This window comes from Meles meles, chromosome 6 (genome assembly GCF_922984935.1).
Source record: "Meles meles chromosome 6, mMelMel3.1 paternal haplotype, whole genome shotgun sequence".
Lineage (NCBI taxonomy): Eukaryota > Metazoa > Chordata > Mammalia > Carnivora > Mustelidae > Meles > Meles meles.
In genome coordinates this window covers 51,579,290-51,600,412 of record NC_060071.1, presented here as the reverse complement: position 1 = coordinate 51,600,412, position 21,123 = coordinate 51,579,290, and the positions used below count along the sequence as shown (strand labels likewise).

Genomic DNA, 21,123 nt, shown 5'->3' with positions numbered 1-21,123 from the left:
GTCTGTAGGTAATTGGGACGTAAGATTATGAAGCTCTTTCCTGTTTTTTCCCCCCCCCCAAGCATGTTGTAGAAGTTTTTCAGTACCAAGATAAAAGAGAAGAGGAAAAAAACTTTGTCATTAATATCAAAACTAACCATTCATTTAGTCTGTAATTTTTGGTCATTTAAAAGATTAATATTTACTTAGACATTTTTCTAAGCCTATGACAATGACCTTGGTGTTTTATTAAATTCCTTGAAAAGAGGTAGAGAACAGGAACATGGATTAATCTTTGAAACCATATTTACAGTTGCTTTCTCTCTGAAGCTAATAGACAGCCCGGTTTTTTCTCTTTTTATTTCAGGTCACTTGTTGGTCATAGGCTATAGGTCACAGTATTATTTAGAGGTGTCCCTATGAACGGTACACACACACTCACTAACATTCACATATACCTCCCTTTTTCATGGTGTGGGCAGAACAGCAAAAACAGGCCTGTCTCATACCAAAGGGACTGCATTTATAAAAGTAAAACCCGCTATTGTCCTCTCTGTAGCCTCCCACTGCATTTCCATTGCTTTTCCATAAAACGCTGCTGCAAATAATCAAGCATGACCATTGACATCCACAAGATTGAGTTTTAGGAACCATTAAATGAGCTCACCCTCGTGGGAAGCCTCCTGCTCACGCTGGTCTAAAGGTAATTATTCAGCAATTCCTACCTGTGGTTTTACCTTGTCCCTATATAGTGTTTGAATTTCATACGCGGGTAAGGTCAATTTTTTTTCCTCAGGAAAAGTCCAGCTACACATGTTTGATCCAGGACTTAAATTATAATGTTAATGTACAGACTTCCCCAGGTTCTATGTGCACAAGTGCTGATTAAAAGCCATCTTAGATTAAACGGAGATCATAACTATATTCAACAAAAACAAAAGAGGAAAAAATATCAGGGAGTATAATAACCCTTAACAGCTTGTGAAATGGAAGGAATGACTCCTCCTCTTTTCATAGGTAAGGGGTTAACACAGAGATATCTGAACTACATGCACACACCGTTCAAGGGCAAGAACCTGGCAGGTCCGTGTCCTGAAAAACCAACAAGCCATAACACTCACTATCAAGTCAGACTCCGAAGACTCACTGAAATCCAAAGACCACATCGTCACACTGTATGTCCTCCTGATGTTCACTCGACTGTTAGTTAAAATAATTACCGCCATTTGCCACCTGCACCGCAAGCTACGGAGAAGGGGGAAAAGCAGAACTTGCCGGGGCTGCACGGTGCAAGAAGGCGGGTGGTATTTGCTTACCTATTTTTATAAACGAATGCAAAGGCGATGTGAGCTGTGACTCAAAGGCTGAAAATTATATGTGAAATTGTGCTCTACCTGGTTCCAAACAATAAACTCAGAGAGAAGGGAATTTAAAGCTGGGTAAAGAAGATAGCGCATCAGTTTAAAATTAGCCAATATGAGAGGAACAAAGAGAGGGAACCAGGGAGGGAAGAAGGGGGAGGAAGTGGAAAAAAAAAATAGAACTACATACTGTGAAATGAACAAGTTCAGTTAGAATGTTCATCAGGATTTGGAAAATCATAATGCCATCTGCTACTCTGGACCTCAAAACATCAGGGATCTCGTGGGCCCAGACGCTTCCATTTCCAGGAGGAAGGAAGGAACTTACACTCCCTGGAACACTGCCTCCATTCTGGAATGGAGGCAACACCCCAGCCGACTGGTTTGGAATCTCTTTGAGAACATTTGCACTGTTCACATACGCATTTCCCCTGGTTTAGGGAAAATGAACGGCAGGCAAAATGATTACAGCAACTCGGCAGTGAGACCGAGTGGTGCCCCAGCCTGAGCTGCTGGGTAGCTGACCCTGGCATCCAGCCTGGGCTCAGGGTGTGTAGGTCCCATCATGGTGGATTAAATGAGCATTGTCCTACAGCTGGATAAGACTTCACAATAGAGCAACACATGTTAAATGACAGCAGCCAAAATTGGCCCCACCAGGCAACTGCCCATTCACAGAATGCTATTCATAGGCCTCACCACCAAGAAATTAATTCATTAATAATACATCAGCCTTCACGGACAATTCAAAGAAAGCAACACAAAGCTACTTGTTCAATGACTGCCTAAAGATGCAAAATTTTTCCTGGTTTGAAAAAACCAAACAAACAAAACCCAAATCTAACTGACTTATTGAAATCTAAATCATAGGGATGTTTATGCTAATATTTTGGTTAGTAAAAAAAGAAATGGAGGAAGTCTACTGAATTCATTCAGTGCCACGAGGAAATAAAAAAAACAGATTTATCTTCAGCATTAGCTAGCTAACAACAACTGAATTTATGTATCTGTGTATTTAAAAATTATCTTTTTTTCCATTTAAATGACTTTGTACATCCTTCAGGATGTACAGGAAAAATTTTGCTTTTAACTTATTTCTTCTGTTACATTTTTTAAACTCACTTTCTTTCTCCTCCCTCCCGACAACTCATAAATATGAATTAAATATAATTATAAATGAACAGAACATTAACTTTTGGATTACTGCTGTGTTTTGGTAGAATGTTAATGTCATTTCTAAAGAAACAGTTATTACCAATAGAAAAAGTAATTACTAAAGGAATCATGGCCTTAATGTTAACCTATTTTCAATCTTCAAACCAGCCAAACTGCATTAATTTAAACATACTGAACTTTTCAAAGGAGGTATTAGATTTCCAAAGGTTGCCTTACATAAAAGAGGAGTATCGGTTTCCAGGGTCCCAATTAAATATTCCCAACACTATGGGACACGGGTCTAGCTCAAAGTATCGCTGGAGGACAAGACTATTGTGTATCCACTTGTATTAACTTACCAAGCTTCTAATGCCTCGATCACTAACTCATACAAGTTCTAAGCATCATGGAATTGTGTATCAACACCCATGTACCTGAATCGTTAGAGTGGTCGCCACTGCGGTCAGAAGCTCGGGCCTGCCCAGGTCATCAGAGAGCTCAGGTCAGGAAGTCTTGTCTCAGGGTAAACTGCCTGCAGTTTTGTGTCATGAAAAGAACAGGCCAGCCTTTGGATGCTGGGAGCAGGAGACATGGACATGTTCCTTTTACTTTTTGCTAACTTCAGAAGCCAGAATTATGGCAAAGTCCCCCAGGCAAAAGAATAATAAAAAAAAAAGAATGGATATTATTTCCTCTGGGGTTGGTTAATACCACTTTTTGAATTCCAGGGAGGCTTCTTTAGGCAACCGTTTTCACCCCCACCAGAAACCCCCAGAGAGCACCTGCTGTGTTCATGGCCCAGAAGCTTCTCACTTAGCCAGCCCCCAGTAACCTGTCTGGGAATGAGTGATTCTGCAAGAATGACTTTTTTTTTTTTTAAGACAACAGAGGGTTTAAGAGCCAAATCTTTTGTATATATAAATCTTTCTAAAAGGAGTCAAGCTCCTTGCTGCCAATTTAAACAGATATGCAGAATAGAATTCAGTTTTTTCTTAAAGTCCTGGAGTCATTCTTACAGACAGCGACACTGAACTGTGTTGCAATATCTCTATGCCCTAAGGGCATGTCTGCAATGCTTTCTAAGTTGTTTTCTCTTATAGCTTTTAAAATAATCTCTCCTTTTGATGCTGGGATGTTCAGCTGTCACTTTTTCCTTCCATCAAAGTCAGTCATAGGGTAGTAAGTGGAAAGAGCCATATCCTTTGACTGCCACTCAGTTTCCTCATCTGTAAAATGGGGTGTTATGGGAAAGCAACATGTTTCCTTGGGGAAATGTCTTGTAAATCGTGGAAGTTAAGCCTAGACTTCTGAATTTTAATAAAGGACAATGTAAATTAGCTAAGTATCTTCTCATAACATACTCTCTCTTACTTTTTTTTTGGATTTGTTTTTCTGCAGTGTTGAAAAAACAAGTAGTAAGTTCTTATAATTATGCATACACTTCATTCAACAAATATTTGTAAGTGATCACTGGTTGTGAGGGGCAGCATGAAGGCAGAAATGAAAAGCCTAGGAACTTTGAGTTCTAGCTGGGAAACTACGTATAACTGGGTCTGAAACAGGAATTAATAGTACAGTTCTTAAAAAAGATTTTATTTATTTGTCAGAGAGTAAGAGAGGGAACACAAGCAGGGGGATTAGCAGGCAGAGGGGAGAAGCAAGGAACCCAAGGTGGGGCTCGATCTCAGGACCCTGGGATCATGACCTAAGCTGAAAACAGACACTTAACTGACTGAGCCACTCAGGTGTCCCTAATAATACAGTTTTAAATGAGGTGTGCAGTACCATCCTATGAACAGAATGCTAATCTTCATCCCGTAAACATGCCCTTCCCTCTGTGGGACCCATGTCAGCGAGGGCCTGACTGCCCAAGCCACGTGCTTCATCTCTGACCCCCCGTCGACTCTCCCCTACATCCAATTACTCACCTAAGGCAGTTTATTCTATCTCCTATATACTCTTCAAACGTGCTTAGGCTAATTAAAAGCCCTCGTAATCTGATCAGAGCAACAGCTTCCTAACTGTCCTTCCCAAACATCTTCCACGACCCTGTCAGTGATTTTTCTGAAACAGAAATCTGGTTCTGTTGATCCCATTTAAAACTTTCAGGGCCCTCCCCCGGTAAGGGCCTTCAGGCGCAGCACATAAAGATTCCCTGAAATATGGCCCTTGGCTCATCTCTTGATACTCTGCCAAGCACTGCAGCCCTGCCAGACTCCGCTGGCACTTCCACATCTGAGACTAACTCCTACTGGCCCTTTGGGGTCCCATTCTCTGTAGAGACCTCTGGGACATTATCATCTCCTCTATCATCAGCCCTCTTGTCTGCATTTCCCAGCACCTTGTTCACACTGTTATTAGAGGAGTTAGATAGCTGCAAACATCATTAAAAACCTTATCATAAATACCTGTTTATGTGAGTGGTTAAAACGAGAATCAATGTGATCCTCCGAGAGCTCAGAGCATCAAATCTCATACCACTTACACTACATCCAATTTAGTTTAAAGTGATCTGTTTATATATGACTGTTTACTGGTCTGCCTTGTGGACTAGAGCACAAACATTTTAACGGTGGCAACTGCATTCCTATTCCCAATACCTAGTTCTGGGATTAACACAGGTTTACAGAATGATTGTTTGGGATATAATCAATGGTTTTCATACTATAATCTATAGAACTTTGAGAACTTTTATGAGTGTGCCAAGGGTGGGGTAGACATAGGGTCAAGCTCTAAGTCTCCCACCCTCTGAGAAAATTAAAATGGCTTCAAAGTCCAAAAGAATAAATTTAACACTGTTGTGTGCCAAAGAAGACCAAGAAAGTAAAAAGAAAATCCATTGGATGGGAGGAGATATTCAGCTTCTTATACCTAGAATATATAAAGAACTGTTACAACTCAATAATGAGACAAATAGCCAATTTAAAAATGGACAGTGGAATTGAACACACCTTTCTCCAAAGAAGATATTCAATGGCTCATCACCATATGAATATATGTTCAACATCTTTAATTACAAGGGAAATGGAAATCACAACCACAATGAAAGACTACTTCCCATCTACCAGGACTCTAATTAATTAAAAAGAACCCCAGAAAATGGCAAGTGCTGGCAAGGATGTGGAGAAATTTGAACCCTCATGAACTGTTGGTGGGAAATGAACATAGTACAGTTGCTAGGAAATACAGCTTGGAAATTCATCAAAAAATTAAACAGAATTTTCATATGACCCAGCGATTCTACTCCTGGGTATATATATGAGAGATTGAGAACATATGTCCATGTAAAAACTTGCACACGGATGTTCATAACATCATTATTCATAATAGCCAAAAGCAGAAACAGCCTAATGTTTATCAACTGAAAAATAAACAGAATGTGGTATATCCATACAATGGAACATTACTTGGTCATAAATAGGAACAAAATACTGACAAATGATTACAACATGGAAGTACTCTGAAAACATTATATTAAATGAAAGAAACCAAACATACAAAAACCAGATATTACATGGTCCAACTTATATGAAATGTTCACAATGGGGAAATCCATTGGGATAGAAAGCAGATTAATTAGTGGTTGCCAGGGATTAGAAGGCACAGAGGAATTATGAGTGACTGCTAACCGGTACTGGGTTTCTTCTGGAGTGATGGAAATGTTCTGGAACTGAGTTGTGTCCTTTAAAAGGGTGAATTTTATGTTATGTAAATTATTATTTCAATAAAAAATTTTTCAAAGGAAAGGAAAGATAGAAATAAGTTTCTCTAGGCTGGCCTCTGTTCTTAGCTGCTGTGTTATAGGACAAAGGCCCTTTTCTGCTAGATAGGATGGACCTCAGTAGAAGACAAGGCAAACTTAGACCACATTCTGTTTTGTGTAAGACTAGCCCTGACAGAAAAATGTGTTTTTGTTTTTTGTTTCTTTTTTAAGTTTACTCCAAGGAGCATTTACTGAGCCCCTGCTTGGGCCATTTTCTCTACCAGGTGTTGGGATAAATTCCTGTGCTGGGTGACTTCATGATCCAGTGGAAGACCAACTCATGAACTAAATTTGATTCCGTATGGTAAAAACTAATAAAGCTGCCTAGCACTGGGCAGGAGCATGGTAGGATGGAAGAGTGGGAAGGTAAGAGAGACAGCTTCAAGGAGGAGATGGTATTTGAGCTGGGCTTTTCAGGATGCTTAGGGCATGGACCAAGTGAAAAGGAAGAGGTCATTCCAAGCGGTGGTGGGGGTGGTGGGCACCACCACAGGTGTGAAAGCGAGGGGCAACTCTCAAGGTCACTGGCTAACCCAAAGCGAGGCTGAAAAAAATATTGTGAGAGTCTCAGCTGTGCTAAGAAGTTTAGCTATTACCACTGGAAGCTTTGAGAGGTTGAGATCTGTATTTCTAAAAAGGTAACTCCGTGGAGGTGAAATAGTAGGAGAGAAAAGGCAGAGAGAAAAGCTTAGAAGCTTTTTAATAATGTGCTTTCAAAAGCAGACTCTTCCCTCCTTTCCTGGTCCTCAGTCTTCTCATCCCCTTCTTCACGTGTCACCCTCTGCTAGAACAGAGACATTAGCTGCCCCTTGATTTGCCCGGTTCATGTCCAAGTGCCTAGCCGTGTGATTAACCTCTATCCTCTTCCACCAAATGGGCACTGGCCATCAAACGCTGTTTTCTTTTAGCAATGCACATGTTTGCTGGCATTTCTAGAAACTATTAGAGGAACCTCATCTAAGTGAAGAGTTCTTGTGAATTCAGGTGTTTGGTGGTGTGGCTGACTGTCCCCATTCATAAGGACTCTTTTTAATGTCACTATAATGATGTGCATATGCCAGTCAGCAGCTAAGTAAAGAGCGGAAGCTCTCATGTCTTCGTTAAAATTTGTGGTTAAATAGTCTGAAGGCAAAGACTTCTTATAAGTGGAGGTTTGTAATGATGGGCCATCATCATCATCATCATCATCATCATTATTATTACTGTTGGCAACAGTCTGTTCCCATCTTAAGCTTTATTTTACTCATCATGGACAACCGCACAGCAACACCCCTGCCACCCCAACGTCCTCCAGTTCTTGCCTATAACTCTGCTGGCTACTTTGTTTCCATCTTCCTCCGCCATCCCCACTGTGGCCTTCTTGTCCAGCCCCCTTTCCTAGCCACAGACCTTATAGGGAAAGACACCCCCTCCCCTACTTCCCACCCCGAGGCACAAAAGTCTCCTTTTCAGAGCTGCAGTTTGCCACCACTCTATCTATCGGCCTGGAACCCTGGCATTGTTGCAGTGATTCTACTTTCTTGACGGTGTACTTTGACACACAAACATTTTACATTTCGATGAAGTACAATTTTTTTCCTTGCTTATGCTATCGGGTGTCATATCTAAGAAACTGTGATGAAATCACGGTCATGAAGATTTATATTTATGTTTCCTTTTAGGAGTTTCATAGATTTAGCTTACATTTAGGTCTTTGAATTCTTTTGAATTAATTTTTATGTATGATGTGATCGGTAGGGGTCTGAATTCATGCTTTTGCATGCAGCTATCCAACTGTCCCAGCATCATTTGTTGAAAAAATGATTTTTTCACCATTGAATGGTCTTGGCATCCTCGTTGGAAAACAATTGAATATGGATATGTGGGTTTATCTCTGGACTCTCAATTCTATTCCATATGTCTGTCCTTATGCCAGCACCATACTATCTTGATTATGGCAATTTTGGAATTTTGAAGTCAGGAAGCATGAATCCTCCAACTCTCTTCCCCCCCCCCCCCCCAAGATTGTTTTGTTCCCAAGTTCCATGCATTTCCCTATGCATTTTGGGATCAGTTTATCCATTTCTGCAAGAGCCCACTGGGATTCTGACGGAGACGGCACTGAATCTGTACATCAATTTGGGGAGTAATGCCACCTTAACAATATTAAGTCTTACATTCCCTGAACATGGGATGTCTTTCCATTTATTCAGGTCTCAAATTTCTTTCAATAATGTTTTGTAGTTTTCCCCTTTTATTAAATATCTTCCTAAGTCTTTTATTCTCTTTGATTCTTTTGATAACTTGAATGTCTTAATTTCATTTTGAATTACAAGTGTATAGAAATACAATTGATTTTGGGGCACCTGGGGTGGCTCAGTTAGTTGGACATCTGACTCTTGGTTTCAGCTCAAGTCATGAGCTCACGGGTCATGAGATCGAGCCCAACACTGGGTTCCATACTCAGGAGGGATTCTGCTTGAAGATTCTCTCCTTCCGCCCCAACTCATGGGCATACATGTGTGCTTTCTCTAAAATAAATAAATCTAAAAAAAAGAAATACAATTGATTTTTGTGTGTTCTTGTATCCTACAACCCTGCTGAACTCATTTATCAAAAGTTTTGTGTGTATTTTCCAGTGTTTTATATATCATGTCACTTATAATATAGTTTTGCTTCTTCCTTTTCAACCTGGATGCCTTTTCTTTTTCTTGACTAATTTTCCTGTGTAGAGTCTCTATACAAAGTCAAGTAGAAGTAGTGAGAGTGAACATCTTTGTCTTTTCCTGATTTTAGTTGGGGGGAAGCTCTTTTAGTCTTTATCATCAAGTATGATGTTAGCTCTGAGGCTTTAGTAGATGTTCTTTATCAGGGTGTCGAAGTCCCCTCCTCTTCCAACTCTGTTGAGTGTTGTTGTTGTTTTAAATTTTTTTTAAATTTATTTATTTTTTCAGCATGACAGTATTGTTGTTGTTTTTTAATCAAGAAAGGGTGGTAGATTTTTGTTAAATGCTTTTTCTACATCTACAGAAATGACCATGGGATTTTATTTTTTATTCTACTAATATGGTGTATTATGTCGACCATTTTCACTCATCCAAACTTGGATTTCTGGGATAAATCCCACTTGATCAATATGTGTAATTTTATATGCTGTTCCATTCAGTTTGCTGGTATTTTCTTGAGCATTTTTGAATCTATACTGATAAGAGAAACTGGTCCATAGTTTTCTTGTGAAGTCTGTTTGGCTTTGGTATCGGGATATTATTGGCCACCTAGAAGAAGTTAGGAAGTATTCCCTTCTCTTCTCTTTTTTGGAAGAGTTTGAGAAGAATTGGAGTTAAATCTTCTTTAAACATTTGGCACAATGTTTCCACACATGAAATCATATGGTCCTGGGCTTCTCTGTGTGGAAAGTTCTAAAAAATTGTATTTACTTGTTATCAGTCTACTCAGATTCTGTATTTCGTCCTGAGTCAGTATTGGTAGTTTGTGTTTCCTAGGAATTTGTCCATGTCATCCAGGTTATTCCATTTGCTGGCATATGATTTTTCATGTCATTTTTTTATACTCCTTTCTAATTCTGTAAGGTTGGCAGTAAGGAGCCTGGTTTCATTCCTGATTTCAGACATTTGAGTCTTCTTTCTCTTTCTATTTGGTCAGTCTAGCTAAAGGTTTGTCAATTTTGCTTATCTTTTCAAAGTACCTACTTTTGGTTTCATTGACCTTCTCTATTGTTTTTCTATTCTCTATTCTGTTTACTTCCACTCTAATTTTATTATTTCCTTCCTTCTGCCTGCTTTGAATATGGTTTGCTCTTCTTCTTCTAGTTTCTTCCAGTGGAAGGTTAGGTGTTCGATTTGAGATCTTTCTTCCTTTTCAATGCTGGCATTTATAGCTAAAAATTTCCCCCTGAACATTGCTTTCACTGCATCCCATGAGTTCTGGTATGCTGTGATTTCATTTTTGCTCATCTCAAAGTATTTGCTAATTTCACTTGGGATTTATTCTTTGTCTCATTGGTTATATATATGCTGGCAGTGTACTGTTTCCATATATTTGTATTTTCCTTCTGTTTTCTCCCTCCTGAGCCCGTTGGCTCCTCAGCCAGCTGTCCATTTAAATGTTTTTTTTTTTTTTTTCTTATTTATTTGACAGACAGAGATCACAAGCAGGCAGAGAGGCAGGCAGAGAGAGAGGAGGAAGCAGGCCTTCCGCTGAGCAGAGAGCCCGACGCAGGGCTCGATTCCAGGACCCTGGGATCACGATCTGAGCCGAAAGCAGAGGCCCCAACCCACTGAGGCACCCAGGTGCCCTGCCAGCTGTCCATTTAATATCCATACTCTGTCTATGCCACTGTCCTCTATCAAAACCCTGCTCCGCATCACCTTTCTTTAGAAAGCCTTCCTGGAGTAAGCAGAAGAGATAAACTCTCCAGCAGACCCACCCAGATGTTCTACATAGAGTGCTATGCCATGACATTCCTAAGGCCAAATCCTTTTTCCTTTCTATTCACAGCAGGGAAAAACCGTCAGTGTATCTCAGAATTATTGAGCTAGCACCTTCAACAATCAAGCCTGTTGTTTGTGTACACACCTGGCCCAATCATAGCCCATTACTAACCACTATAAGTTTGTGCTTCTATTTCAGAATATAAATTTTGGGAATTTCACAAATACTGTTTTTTTTTAAAAATTTTTTAAATTTTTTAAAAATTAAAAATTTTAAAAAAGTTTTTTACTTGAGTACAGCTGACACACAATGTTACATTAGTTTCAGGTGTACAACACAGTGATTTGACAACTCTATACATTATGCTATGTGCGCCACAGGTGTAGCTACCATCTGTCACCATACGGTGCTATCGGTATCATTGAATATATTCCCTATGCTATAGCTTTCCTCCCTATGACTTATTCATTCCATAACTGGAGGCCTGTACGTTCCACTGCTCTTCACCCATTTTGCTCCCCCTCCCCTGCCTCAAGCTCTGGCAACCACCAGTGTGTTCTCTGTACTGATAAGTCTGTTTCCACTTTTATTTGTTATTTTAGAGTCCACATATAAGTGAAATCATATAGTATTTGTCTTTTACTGCCTGACTTATTTCACTTAGTATGATACCCTCTAGGTCCACCCACGTTGTCAGAAATGGCAAGATCTTATTCTTTTTTATGGCTGAGTAACATTCTGCTGTGTGTGCGCATGTGTCTGTATGTGTGGGTGTACACACACACATCTCTTTACTTATTCATCTATCAACGGACACTTGGGTTCTTTGATAACTTGGCTATAAAAAATACTGCTGCAATGAACACAGGTGTGCACACACCTTTTCAAGTTAGTGTTTTTGTTTGTTCTCTTTGGCTAAATATGCGGTAATGGGATTATTGGATCATAGGGTAGCTCTATTTTTAACTTTTTGAGGAACCCTCCATTCTGCTTTCCACAATGGCTGCGCCAGTTCATATTCTCACTAACAGTGCATGACGGTTCCCTCTTCTCGACATCCTCACCAGTACTTGTTATTTCTTGTCTTCTTGATTCTAGCTATTCTGACAGGGGTAAGGCGATAGCTCATTGTGGTTTTGATTTGCATTTCCCTGATGATTAGTGATGTTGAGCAACGTTTCATGTGTCTGTTGGCCTTGTAGTTCTAAGAAATCAACACTTTCATGTAGAAGATATTTCTGATCAGGTATAAGCATGACTTAAAAAGAATTCACTTTTTACTAGTAAAGTGAATAAACAGAAGTCTAAATCAGGGATTTGCTAATTGTCTTGCTGCGCACCTACAGATGTTAGATAGGAATTTATTTTTAGCCAAAGTATGTTTGAAACGTATATACTGAGATTAATAATCCACTTTTCTGGTTGTCATATTTCAGACAATCTGAGTATTCTGAAACATCTGTGAACTTAAAAATGATTCACAAGAAGGATTCAAACCATTCTGCCTGACATTTACCTTTTTTCTTTTCCTGGCTTGGGAAGCTCCTAAGACCTAGCTTAGGGGGCACCTGGGTGGCTCAGTGGGTTAAAGCCTCTGCCTTCACCTCAGGTCATGGTCTCAGGATCCTGGGATCGAACCCCATGTCAGGCTCTTTGCTTAGCAGGGAACCTGCTTCCTGGGGCCCCCCCGCCCCTCTGCCTGCCTCTCTGCCTACTTGTGATCTCTCTCTCTCTCTGTGTCAAATAAATAAATAAAATCTTAAAAAAAAAAAAAAAAAGACCTAGCTTAAATGCCACCTATCCTGAGGGGCCTCTCCTAATCAGCCCGGTCCCTGGGTTCTATAGACACACTCTACTCTGAACCATACTATTCATTTCTGCGTCTGTATCTTTTCCAAGGCTGTGAATGACTTAGAGGCAAGCTCAAGGGTGAGGTCCTCACCTCCATCATTGTAATTCCTAGCACCTTAATCCATGGATGCCCTCTACTAGTTGACCCCAGCCAGCCTGAGATTTGGTGACCCAGAAATCATTGCTGTATCCCTACCTGTGGCCAATCCTTTGTTGCCAGCCAAGCCAGAACCCTACGCACTGGAGAGACTGTTAAATGGCAATGCAGCTTCCTGAGTCCCAGCACACGGTACTGGCTCAGGATGTGGGACAGCGCTTCTGCCTTTCTACTTTCACTTACACACCTAGTCTGCAGTTGGTCTGGGTACCTTGCCTAGAAGCTCAGTTTCTATCAAGGCTTGGAGGCTGTCCTCACCATGGTCTGCTCAACTTGGGCTATCAAATAGTGGGAACTTTTGGTAACTATCTGCCAAATGAATGCACACAAGCCCACTGATTTTACTTCATTAAAGCGAGGCAAGTCTCTGTCTTCTCAGATGAGCTTTGACTTTACACATACCATTTGGGTTTCTGATTTCATTTGGTACCTGCTAGTTTTACTAGGGTCACTGTCAGGAGAGCAAAGACTGAAGACAGACGATTAGATCACTGGGGCAGCAGGCAGTCACTGTCAAGGACAAAGAGTGACCAAAGAAACCAAAGAGAATCACAAGTGAGAACCCAGGAAAGCACCAAACAGAGCCATGTAAGGGTAGTTAGCCTGGGAACAAATGACTTTCTACATGTCAAGAGGCTCAAGCATATCTTTGAGTGCCAAGGTCAAACACAGGCAAAGGGTTGGTAAAATTCAGGTAAGCCCCACATGGTTTCATAGCCCTAGAGGTTATCGATACATAAAAGTTTAGTTCACTATCATGTTAGCTCAGTACCAAGTTTAGTTCACATCAAAGTGTAGTTCACAGTCACTAACAAAGACCTGAGTCATCACATGATACTCATTGCGCACTGTCGACAGGCTGCCAAGAGCAGATACGTTTTGGAAACACTTCTTTCCTAAAATGAAAATCTCACTGATATCAGAGTTTCAAGTGATAAATCTAGATCATAGGGGCCTCTTATTCCCCAAAGATATCAGAAGGCTACAGCATCATGCCATACATAGACACTTGCCTCTTAACAACTAATCAAGGACTTCAAATCACAGGTACTCAGGGCCTAGAGAGGGCCAGAGTACATAGCAATTTTTAAAATAAGAAGTTCTTTTGAGAGAAGCAAGTCTGAGGCATTTGACAGTACCATTAAGAGATCACCCGTATACTGCACTAGCCAGCTCCAAACCAGATGAACTCTGCCTATGGAAATTGAACTGGATTGCCCGGATTTCTGATTGGAGCTTGGTTCTCTTATTACCTTGACTATCCTTCCAGTTCCTGATCTGCAGTCCAAATTTCATGTTAATGATTCTTACTCGTGTTTAACTTCTGGTGTCTTCTGATTGGACATCTGGTAGCTAGCTCTGGTTTTGTTTCATGAGTCTACTTCCTGACTCCCGCCCTTCACCTCTAACCCACCTGGCCTTGTTTTATTACTTCCTCACTGTTTACCAGGCCATGCAAGAGGTCAAGCTGCATCCACATAATAATGAAGTATGTTACCCGGGTTTTACTTAGCTATTTTGTATATGACTCTGAATATATCCATCTTGTTTGAACTAGGCTCCCTTCGGGGTGGTACTCTTTCATCTGACTTTTCTCTAAGAGAAACAGTACACACTATCACACAGGACACACATTTCAAGATGGGACATATTCCACACCCAAGAAGTAACATGGCTCAAATCCTAGCTGGTTATATTCGTGCAGGAAAAGAAGCCCTAAAATCAGGTACAAATGAAGATCGATGACTTATAGCCCTTTGGGATCTAAAAGGGCAGATTATCCCTGAAAGACATTACAGAAGAGGTTCTCAAACCTGAATGTGCAGAGAGTTACCTGGGAAGCTGGTAAAATGTAGATTCCTGGCCTCCATCCCTAGAAAGTCTAATTCAGTGATCTGGGTCCAAGAATCTGATGCAATTAGCCCTGAGACCACCCTTTGCAAAACACTGTACCACAGCAAGGAGAAGCCTGACAAATACGGGACAGACAAGCACAGTAATTAACATTCCCCTCCCCATCCCTTCTTTCTTAGAAGCCCTTATGCCCTTTACAGAAGGCAAGTCATCTGGTCAATTGTTTCCTAATACTCATCACTGAACAGCAGTTCAGTTCCAAGATCAATTTATGTTTGTTTTAGTAAATGCAATGTGTATTTTCCAAGTTTCCATAAAGAAGATATTTTAATATGTCTCTTGGATACGTGGGAAGTGGTGTCTACGTGGTATTTTTCTCTCAACCGAAGAAGAAATGCTATAAAGAAAAACGTACTGTTGAAGTTACACACTCTTGTCCTCCCCACACACCTTCCTGCCTTTGAACATCTCCTTGGGATAATTTCAAAAGTCTCAGGATATTGCCCAAATCAAACAAGTAAAAGATTTTCAATTTAACAGTAATCATTGCTGCTTTAAATAAGGAATGACAATATCTATTTGATTCAGGAGAACTTGAAATTAGCTCCCCGGTAATACATGTATTGCTGGTGAGGAGTATCTATACTTGGAAGCTCTGATAACTTAGGAGCCTGGCAGAACAGGAACAGGAGAGTCCAGAAAACTCGGCAGGCTGCGCATTTGACCGGGTAGGCCCAGTTTCCCTGGGCCTGGCCCTAAGCAACCCTGGAAGGGGACCTCAGGAAAATCAGTTTAATTGGGAGGGTTCTGATGGGGATGGGATGCTTTTGGAATCTAAGATGACAGAAGATATTGATGAGCTATTAGATCCAGGGGGCCTGTCTGATATTTGAGATAATGGGACCTCCATTTGTTTCAGGACGATGCCTTCATTTTTGTACTAACATGGTTTATGGCTTGCAGGGGATATATGGACTGACGGATGCAACCATTAAGGATGTTAGAGCCCCATTCTTACTATTATTGTGATATTTGTGCACGCTTGTTTTTTTCCTAGGAGGATCTTTATTTTTTCTCCCAAATCTCATAACTGGTTATACAGATGTTTAATTGAGAGGAATAATTATGAATTACGATTTGTTTTTTTCTTTCAAACTTTCCTATCTGAATCATTTATCGCCTTCATTACAAGTGTTTTAAATATTGTAAAGTTAAAGTTTAAAAAATAAACATTGCTGGTAGGCAAGCCCAGTTTTTAAAAAAACATTAATGGTTCTTCATTGAGCGCTTCATATACTGGAAGCCTTGTACTCTGCTAATTTACAGAAAAACAGACTTTAAATTCAGAATAAGGAGTCGAAAGAGTAGACTGAGAAAGAGACGCAGGGAGATTAATTCCAAGAAGGCAAAGGGACCACGGAGCTCAATGGATGGGATTATCAGAGGTAGGGTGACTTAAAATGTGAGGATTCCCATTAAAAGCACAAGAAGTTAGGAATGTATTCTAGGGGAAAACGACTAATTAGGAAATTAAAGCTGAACTGTTGACCTAGAGCTTTGGAACATTTTTATCACCCTGCTATGCTTTGGGTAAATAAAGCAAGGAAGACAAATTTTATCCAGCTTATGTCTGCTGTTCAACTCTGACCCTTGACTACTGGAATGACTTTAAATATCTGCTCTGGAAAAAAAAAAAAAGATACCACTTTAATTTCCGGCTCCATCCCCATCTGGCTAGGGAGACGATGAATTAATATTATCCTGTTTTGTCTTTAGGGCTTCCAATACCCCTGAGGACCAGCCCGTGGGACAGTCTGTTTGGGCAGGGATTCTGGGCCAGAAGCCGAAGAGTGGGATTCAGGACAAGGCTAGTCCACGTAACACAGCTCAGAGCCATACAACACAACTTGCTCCGAGGATGTCGGGCACTGTGCTTCATTAGGAAACAAAATATAAGCTTTCCACACCATTAGGAATGACTTTAGGAGTGAAAGCACATAAGACGATGCCTCACCTCATCAACAATGCACTGCAGAAGCTGGAGAGGCTGCAACGGGAAAGAAGAAAGGAAAAAGTATTAGCCTCGATGCAATATCTTTACAGTGGAGTGGAAAGAAAAAATCATTAATGCAATAAAATATAGCAAGATTAATCAACAACAGCAAACTCTTATAAAAACATTGATGCTCAGGATGTTCTATTATTTCTAATGGTACCTAATCTAATACAGGCAGTTAAAGGTTTGCATTTCCTTCAAAATGCAATTTGCTAAGTTTAAAACAAGGCATTCAAGCATGCAAAGGAAGCAGCCATCAGGAAAAAGAAAAGTGAATTTTTTTCTGAACTCATAAAGCTTACCATTAAAGATCCCTGGTTTTTCTGAATCTGAAAAAAGGCAATATGTAATTAGCATGTCATAATCAAAATGACTCACTTGGACACATTATGATCACTGAGAGAAAATTATTGCATTGCTGGTGGCAATTTGTGGGCATGTGTTAACACAATTTACATAATGAAAATACACAAATGTTAATAGCTCGCTTCTCATTTATAGGCGAAAGTCAGCAGAATGTTAATTTCACACAACACTTTTTAGTACCCTCCAGGTTGTATTAGAATAGGGAGAAAAACCATAATCCATTTCAAAAGGCTGTTTACGATTCAGATATAAATAATGTTTTATATTGCTAGATTGTGAACACTGGGCTTAATGTTGCAATCATTGCTAATGTTATGAAGCTCACTCTTTTTAAATTAAAAACCGATTTATTTAAAATTGAAATTAAATCATAGTCAGAAATTAGAATTTTGGATTCCTGCCAGTGTCTGCTCACAATCCCCTATTTTGTGAAGAAAACTTTAATTATGTGGTTGAAGTATTTGTCTTTAACTCCAGAGTGGGGTGAAGATTCCACCTTTTCCAAAGTTCCTTTAGCCCGTTTCCTGGGAAGCAATGCTCTCTGGGAAAATCAAATTCATGCAAGTTTTACACTGTTTCTCAGGGAATAAAAAGCAGAGACAAGTGAATGCCTACTCCTAATGAACATTGTGAAGGCAGGCTGCTCACACTTCGAACACGGATAAGCCATATCTCTTAGGAAGTTACTAAAACATGACACCAAATTAATAACACATCCAGATAGTGACCGAAGTACTAAACACTTCAAGCCCTCCACCCCCACCCTCGCCACAAATGACTGCAGATATCACAGACTCATGAAAATGGAGTCCCAGGTATTAAATTTCCTAAAAAGGAAAATTTCAGAAACCAAGTACAGTACTGACAGGTCAGTTGTTTGCTGAGATAACAGCCCCAACCAGCTAGTAAAATATAGGGAATGTGGTAATTGGACAGTTGATCAATGAGTTATGCAGGTTAGGGATGCCAACACCTGTGCAGCTGAAAATCCATATATAACTTTTGACTCCCCAGAGACTAACAGCCTCCCATTGACCACAAGTGTTACCGATACCATAAACGATCGAGTAACACATATTTTACATGGTATGTAGTACACGCTGTATTCTTGTAATAGAGTAATCTAGAGAAAAGAGAGTGCTGTTAAGAAAATCGTAAGAGAAAATACATTTATAGTTATGCACTGTTTTTATCCCCCAAATCTGCATATAAGTAGACCCATGCAGTTCAAACCCATGTTGTTCAGGAGTCAACTGTATTTTTTAAATTAAAAAAATTTTAATGGTGTCTTAAAAAGTTATTCCACGGGGCCCCTGGTTGGCTCAGCCCATTGGGCGTCTGGCTTTGGCTCAGATCATGTCTCGGGGTCTTGGTATCCAGTCCTGCGTCAGGCTCTGTGCTCAATGGGGAGTCCGGTTCTCCCTCTCCCTCTTGTGCTCACTCCCTCTTGCAAATAAATAAATAAAATCTTTAAAAAAAAGAAATAAAATAAAAAAATAAAAAGTTCTTCCATGTATATTTGATCTACACAACCACCCTGAGGTTGGCAGGGATGATCATTTCTTTTTTTTTTTTTAAGATTTTATTTATTTATTTATTTATTTATTTATTTATTTATTTATTTATTTCAGCGAGAGGAGCAGAGGGGAGGGAGAGGGAAAGGGAGAGCAATCTCAAGCAGACTCTTCATTGAGCAAGGAGCCCTAAGCACGGGGCTTAATCTCACCGCCCTGAGATCAGGACCTGAGCCAAAATGAGTTGGTCACTTAACCGAATAAACCACCCAGGTGCCCCAGGGATGATCACTTCTTTCTTCTGCTGGGAAGACTGGCCTCTCAGAGATTGGGGCAGGCCCAAGGCCGCAGGGACAGTGATGCCAGGGCTTCTCCTATGCTTCTTTCTTTCCAGAGTCTGTATAGTATCTGTCGACAATCACAGGATTATTTAAAAACAACTGGATTTGTATGTATTTATACTTGGTGTGGTAAAGTTGAAAAAAAAAAAAATCATCAATTTTGGGTGGGTTCCTCTGAACTAGGCTGCAAGCTTCCCAAGGGCAGAAACTATGTTTTTGCGTTTTTTTCTTTTCTTTCTTTTTCTCCTCCATACGGCTTATCAGCAGACCCTTCACCTAGTGCTTGAGTGTTTTAAAAAGCACTTTTCCCTGCATTATCCCAACTGAACACAGGGCCTACTCATCCCTCTCCCTGGCCACCACTCCCTGAAACCGCTGTACCATGATGACTGGCGGTTCTTGGCTGCTGACTTGGCTTCTTCTTGAATAGTTCCCACTTAATGCTATGCTGAATTACTGCTCCTTCCTCTAGTCCATGAGTACTTTCTGCATAATGCTCTCATGGTAAAGATGTACTTTAAAAAGGAAGAAGGGTTAACTCCCACCCCAGCGAGGTTAAGTACTTTGGTAACAAGCCACATCACCTTTCAGAAATCTTGAAAGGCCCAGGTCACTTCTCCTACGATAGGGGATCTCTTTGGTGTTTGATTTTATTTTTTCCAGGTACACACGGGTACTCTTCCCCCACCCCTCCATTCTTCGTAAGATCGATCTACTTCAACAGGGGAGGTTACTTGTAACAAACAAAGAATCAGAAATCCATTTTTGGCAAAGAGACTGTTTTTCACAAATTTCCAACAGTCAGGGGGATTACAACATTCTCTGAGGAAAACCACACAGCAAACATTCTAAGTGAGATGTTTCAAAATAAAACCAGGAATAAATGATACAACATCGTTCCCAACAACACATAAGTTGTCTGAAATGAGTTCAGGGCAGAACACTTCCTCATGAACTAAGCTCTCAGAGTCTCCACTTTGCCCTGTTCTGTGGGTTAAAGAAGCCATGGTTGAAGACAACTTAAAATTTTACCATTTTAATGCTTTCTCTTTACTATGAGAAAGAGAGCAACAGCAATACCAAAGTCTTTTTTATGATCTTATAACTATACTGTGTTTCTCAGATTCTTAAAGAGAGATGTTGTTACCAGGTTTTATTACACGGCTTTGATAGCTACATATTATATGAAATCATCTTCATAAATTTTGTATTAAGGTAGCAGTGCTAGTACCTGAAATTGATTCAAAATGCTCAAGATACTCAATTACTTTTTAACACTGTTACACAATGCGGTGACTTATATCTTCTATTTCACGAGAACTTGGTGATGCAACATCATTGTAATTGATTCATTTTCTCAATTAAATAAAGCTACTGCGCTTTCCTTTATATGAATGCCACACAGACCATACAGTTAGATATATTCTTTCCTTTCTCCATCTCAGATATATTGCCTTAAAGGTTATATGCTGTTCCTCTGTTTAATTCCACCGGAAAATTTAAGGCCACAGTTGTATTTTTCAAATTCTGAACTGCCACAGATGCGACTGTATTTATATTAGGCATATTTTTCACTGCTAAACTCTTTGTTGTTTACCTTTTTCAAGATCACACCGCTGTATGGGTGCAGTACCCATAAAGCAGACCACAACGAAGTCGACCTCTAGTCACTGCCTCTGCTTTGGCACACAGTTCATGGAAGAGGGAAGCCCTGCGTTTTATAGCACATTACAAGCGGTGCTAAGGGTACTCGACATAAAATGTTAGCTCTGTGAATGCCTCTCTTTATTCTAGGTCTGCCTTCCAAATGCTTTGCTGCGAGAGCGGAGTTCAGAGGAACACAGTAATATTGTTAGGGCTGATGAACTGCCTGTACCCCACAACATATGAAATGCCGTTTATAACTAACTCGTCCAAATCCAGAGTCCTGCCTGCCCGCTTTGCTGGTGTTGAGTTTCCTATGTGTAACTAGTATTCTGGGACAATGAACAGAACAAATCATTCCTCCGGTCATTACACTTTGCTAATCAGTCTCCAGAACCAGTAGCGTTAGGTAAACTAATTAGATGAATCTCTTCCCTCTTCTGGGCAGAGTCTTGCTTTTTTTTTTTTTTTTTTCTTCTTTAGCTATAAGACTTTAAGTCACACTAAGCAGGGACAGCTAAGCCTCAGTCTGATGTAAGACAGATCCTTATGTTTTTAAACAGGGAGGACTGACTTCATAACAGGCAGGTCTGGGTGTCAATTATGGGGTGTTCCTTCAGTAATACTTATCATTTTTTTTTCAAGATTTTA

General features: G+C 40.1%; 1 protein-coding gene across 5 annotated transcripts in view; it reads right to left on the bottom strand.

Annotated features, from left to right (window-relative positions):
• Positions 1 to 21,123, bottom strand: part of MAP2K5 (mitogen-activated protein kinase kinase 5) — a 257,796-nt gene that overhangs the window by 48,743 nt on the left and 187,930 nt on the right. For all 5 annotated transcript variants that reach the window (XR_006818657.1, XM_046008023.1, XM_046008025.1 and 2 more), the window contains 2 exons: positions 16,910 to 16,936; positions 16,566 to 16,598 (listed from right to left, as the gene is read on the bottom strand). Coding sequence is in view for 4 of the 5 variants with exons in the window: in XM_046008023.1 (XP_045863979.1) it covers positions 16,566 to 16,598; positions 16,910 to 16,936 (60 nt within the window). In the remaining variant the exon portion in view is untranslated. The remainder of the gene's footprint in view (positions 1 to 16,565; positions 16,599 to 16,909; positions 16,937 to 21,123) is intronic.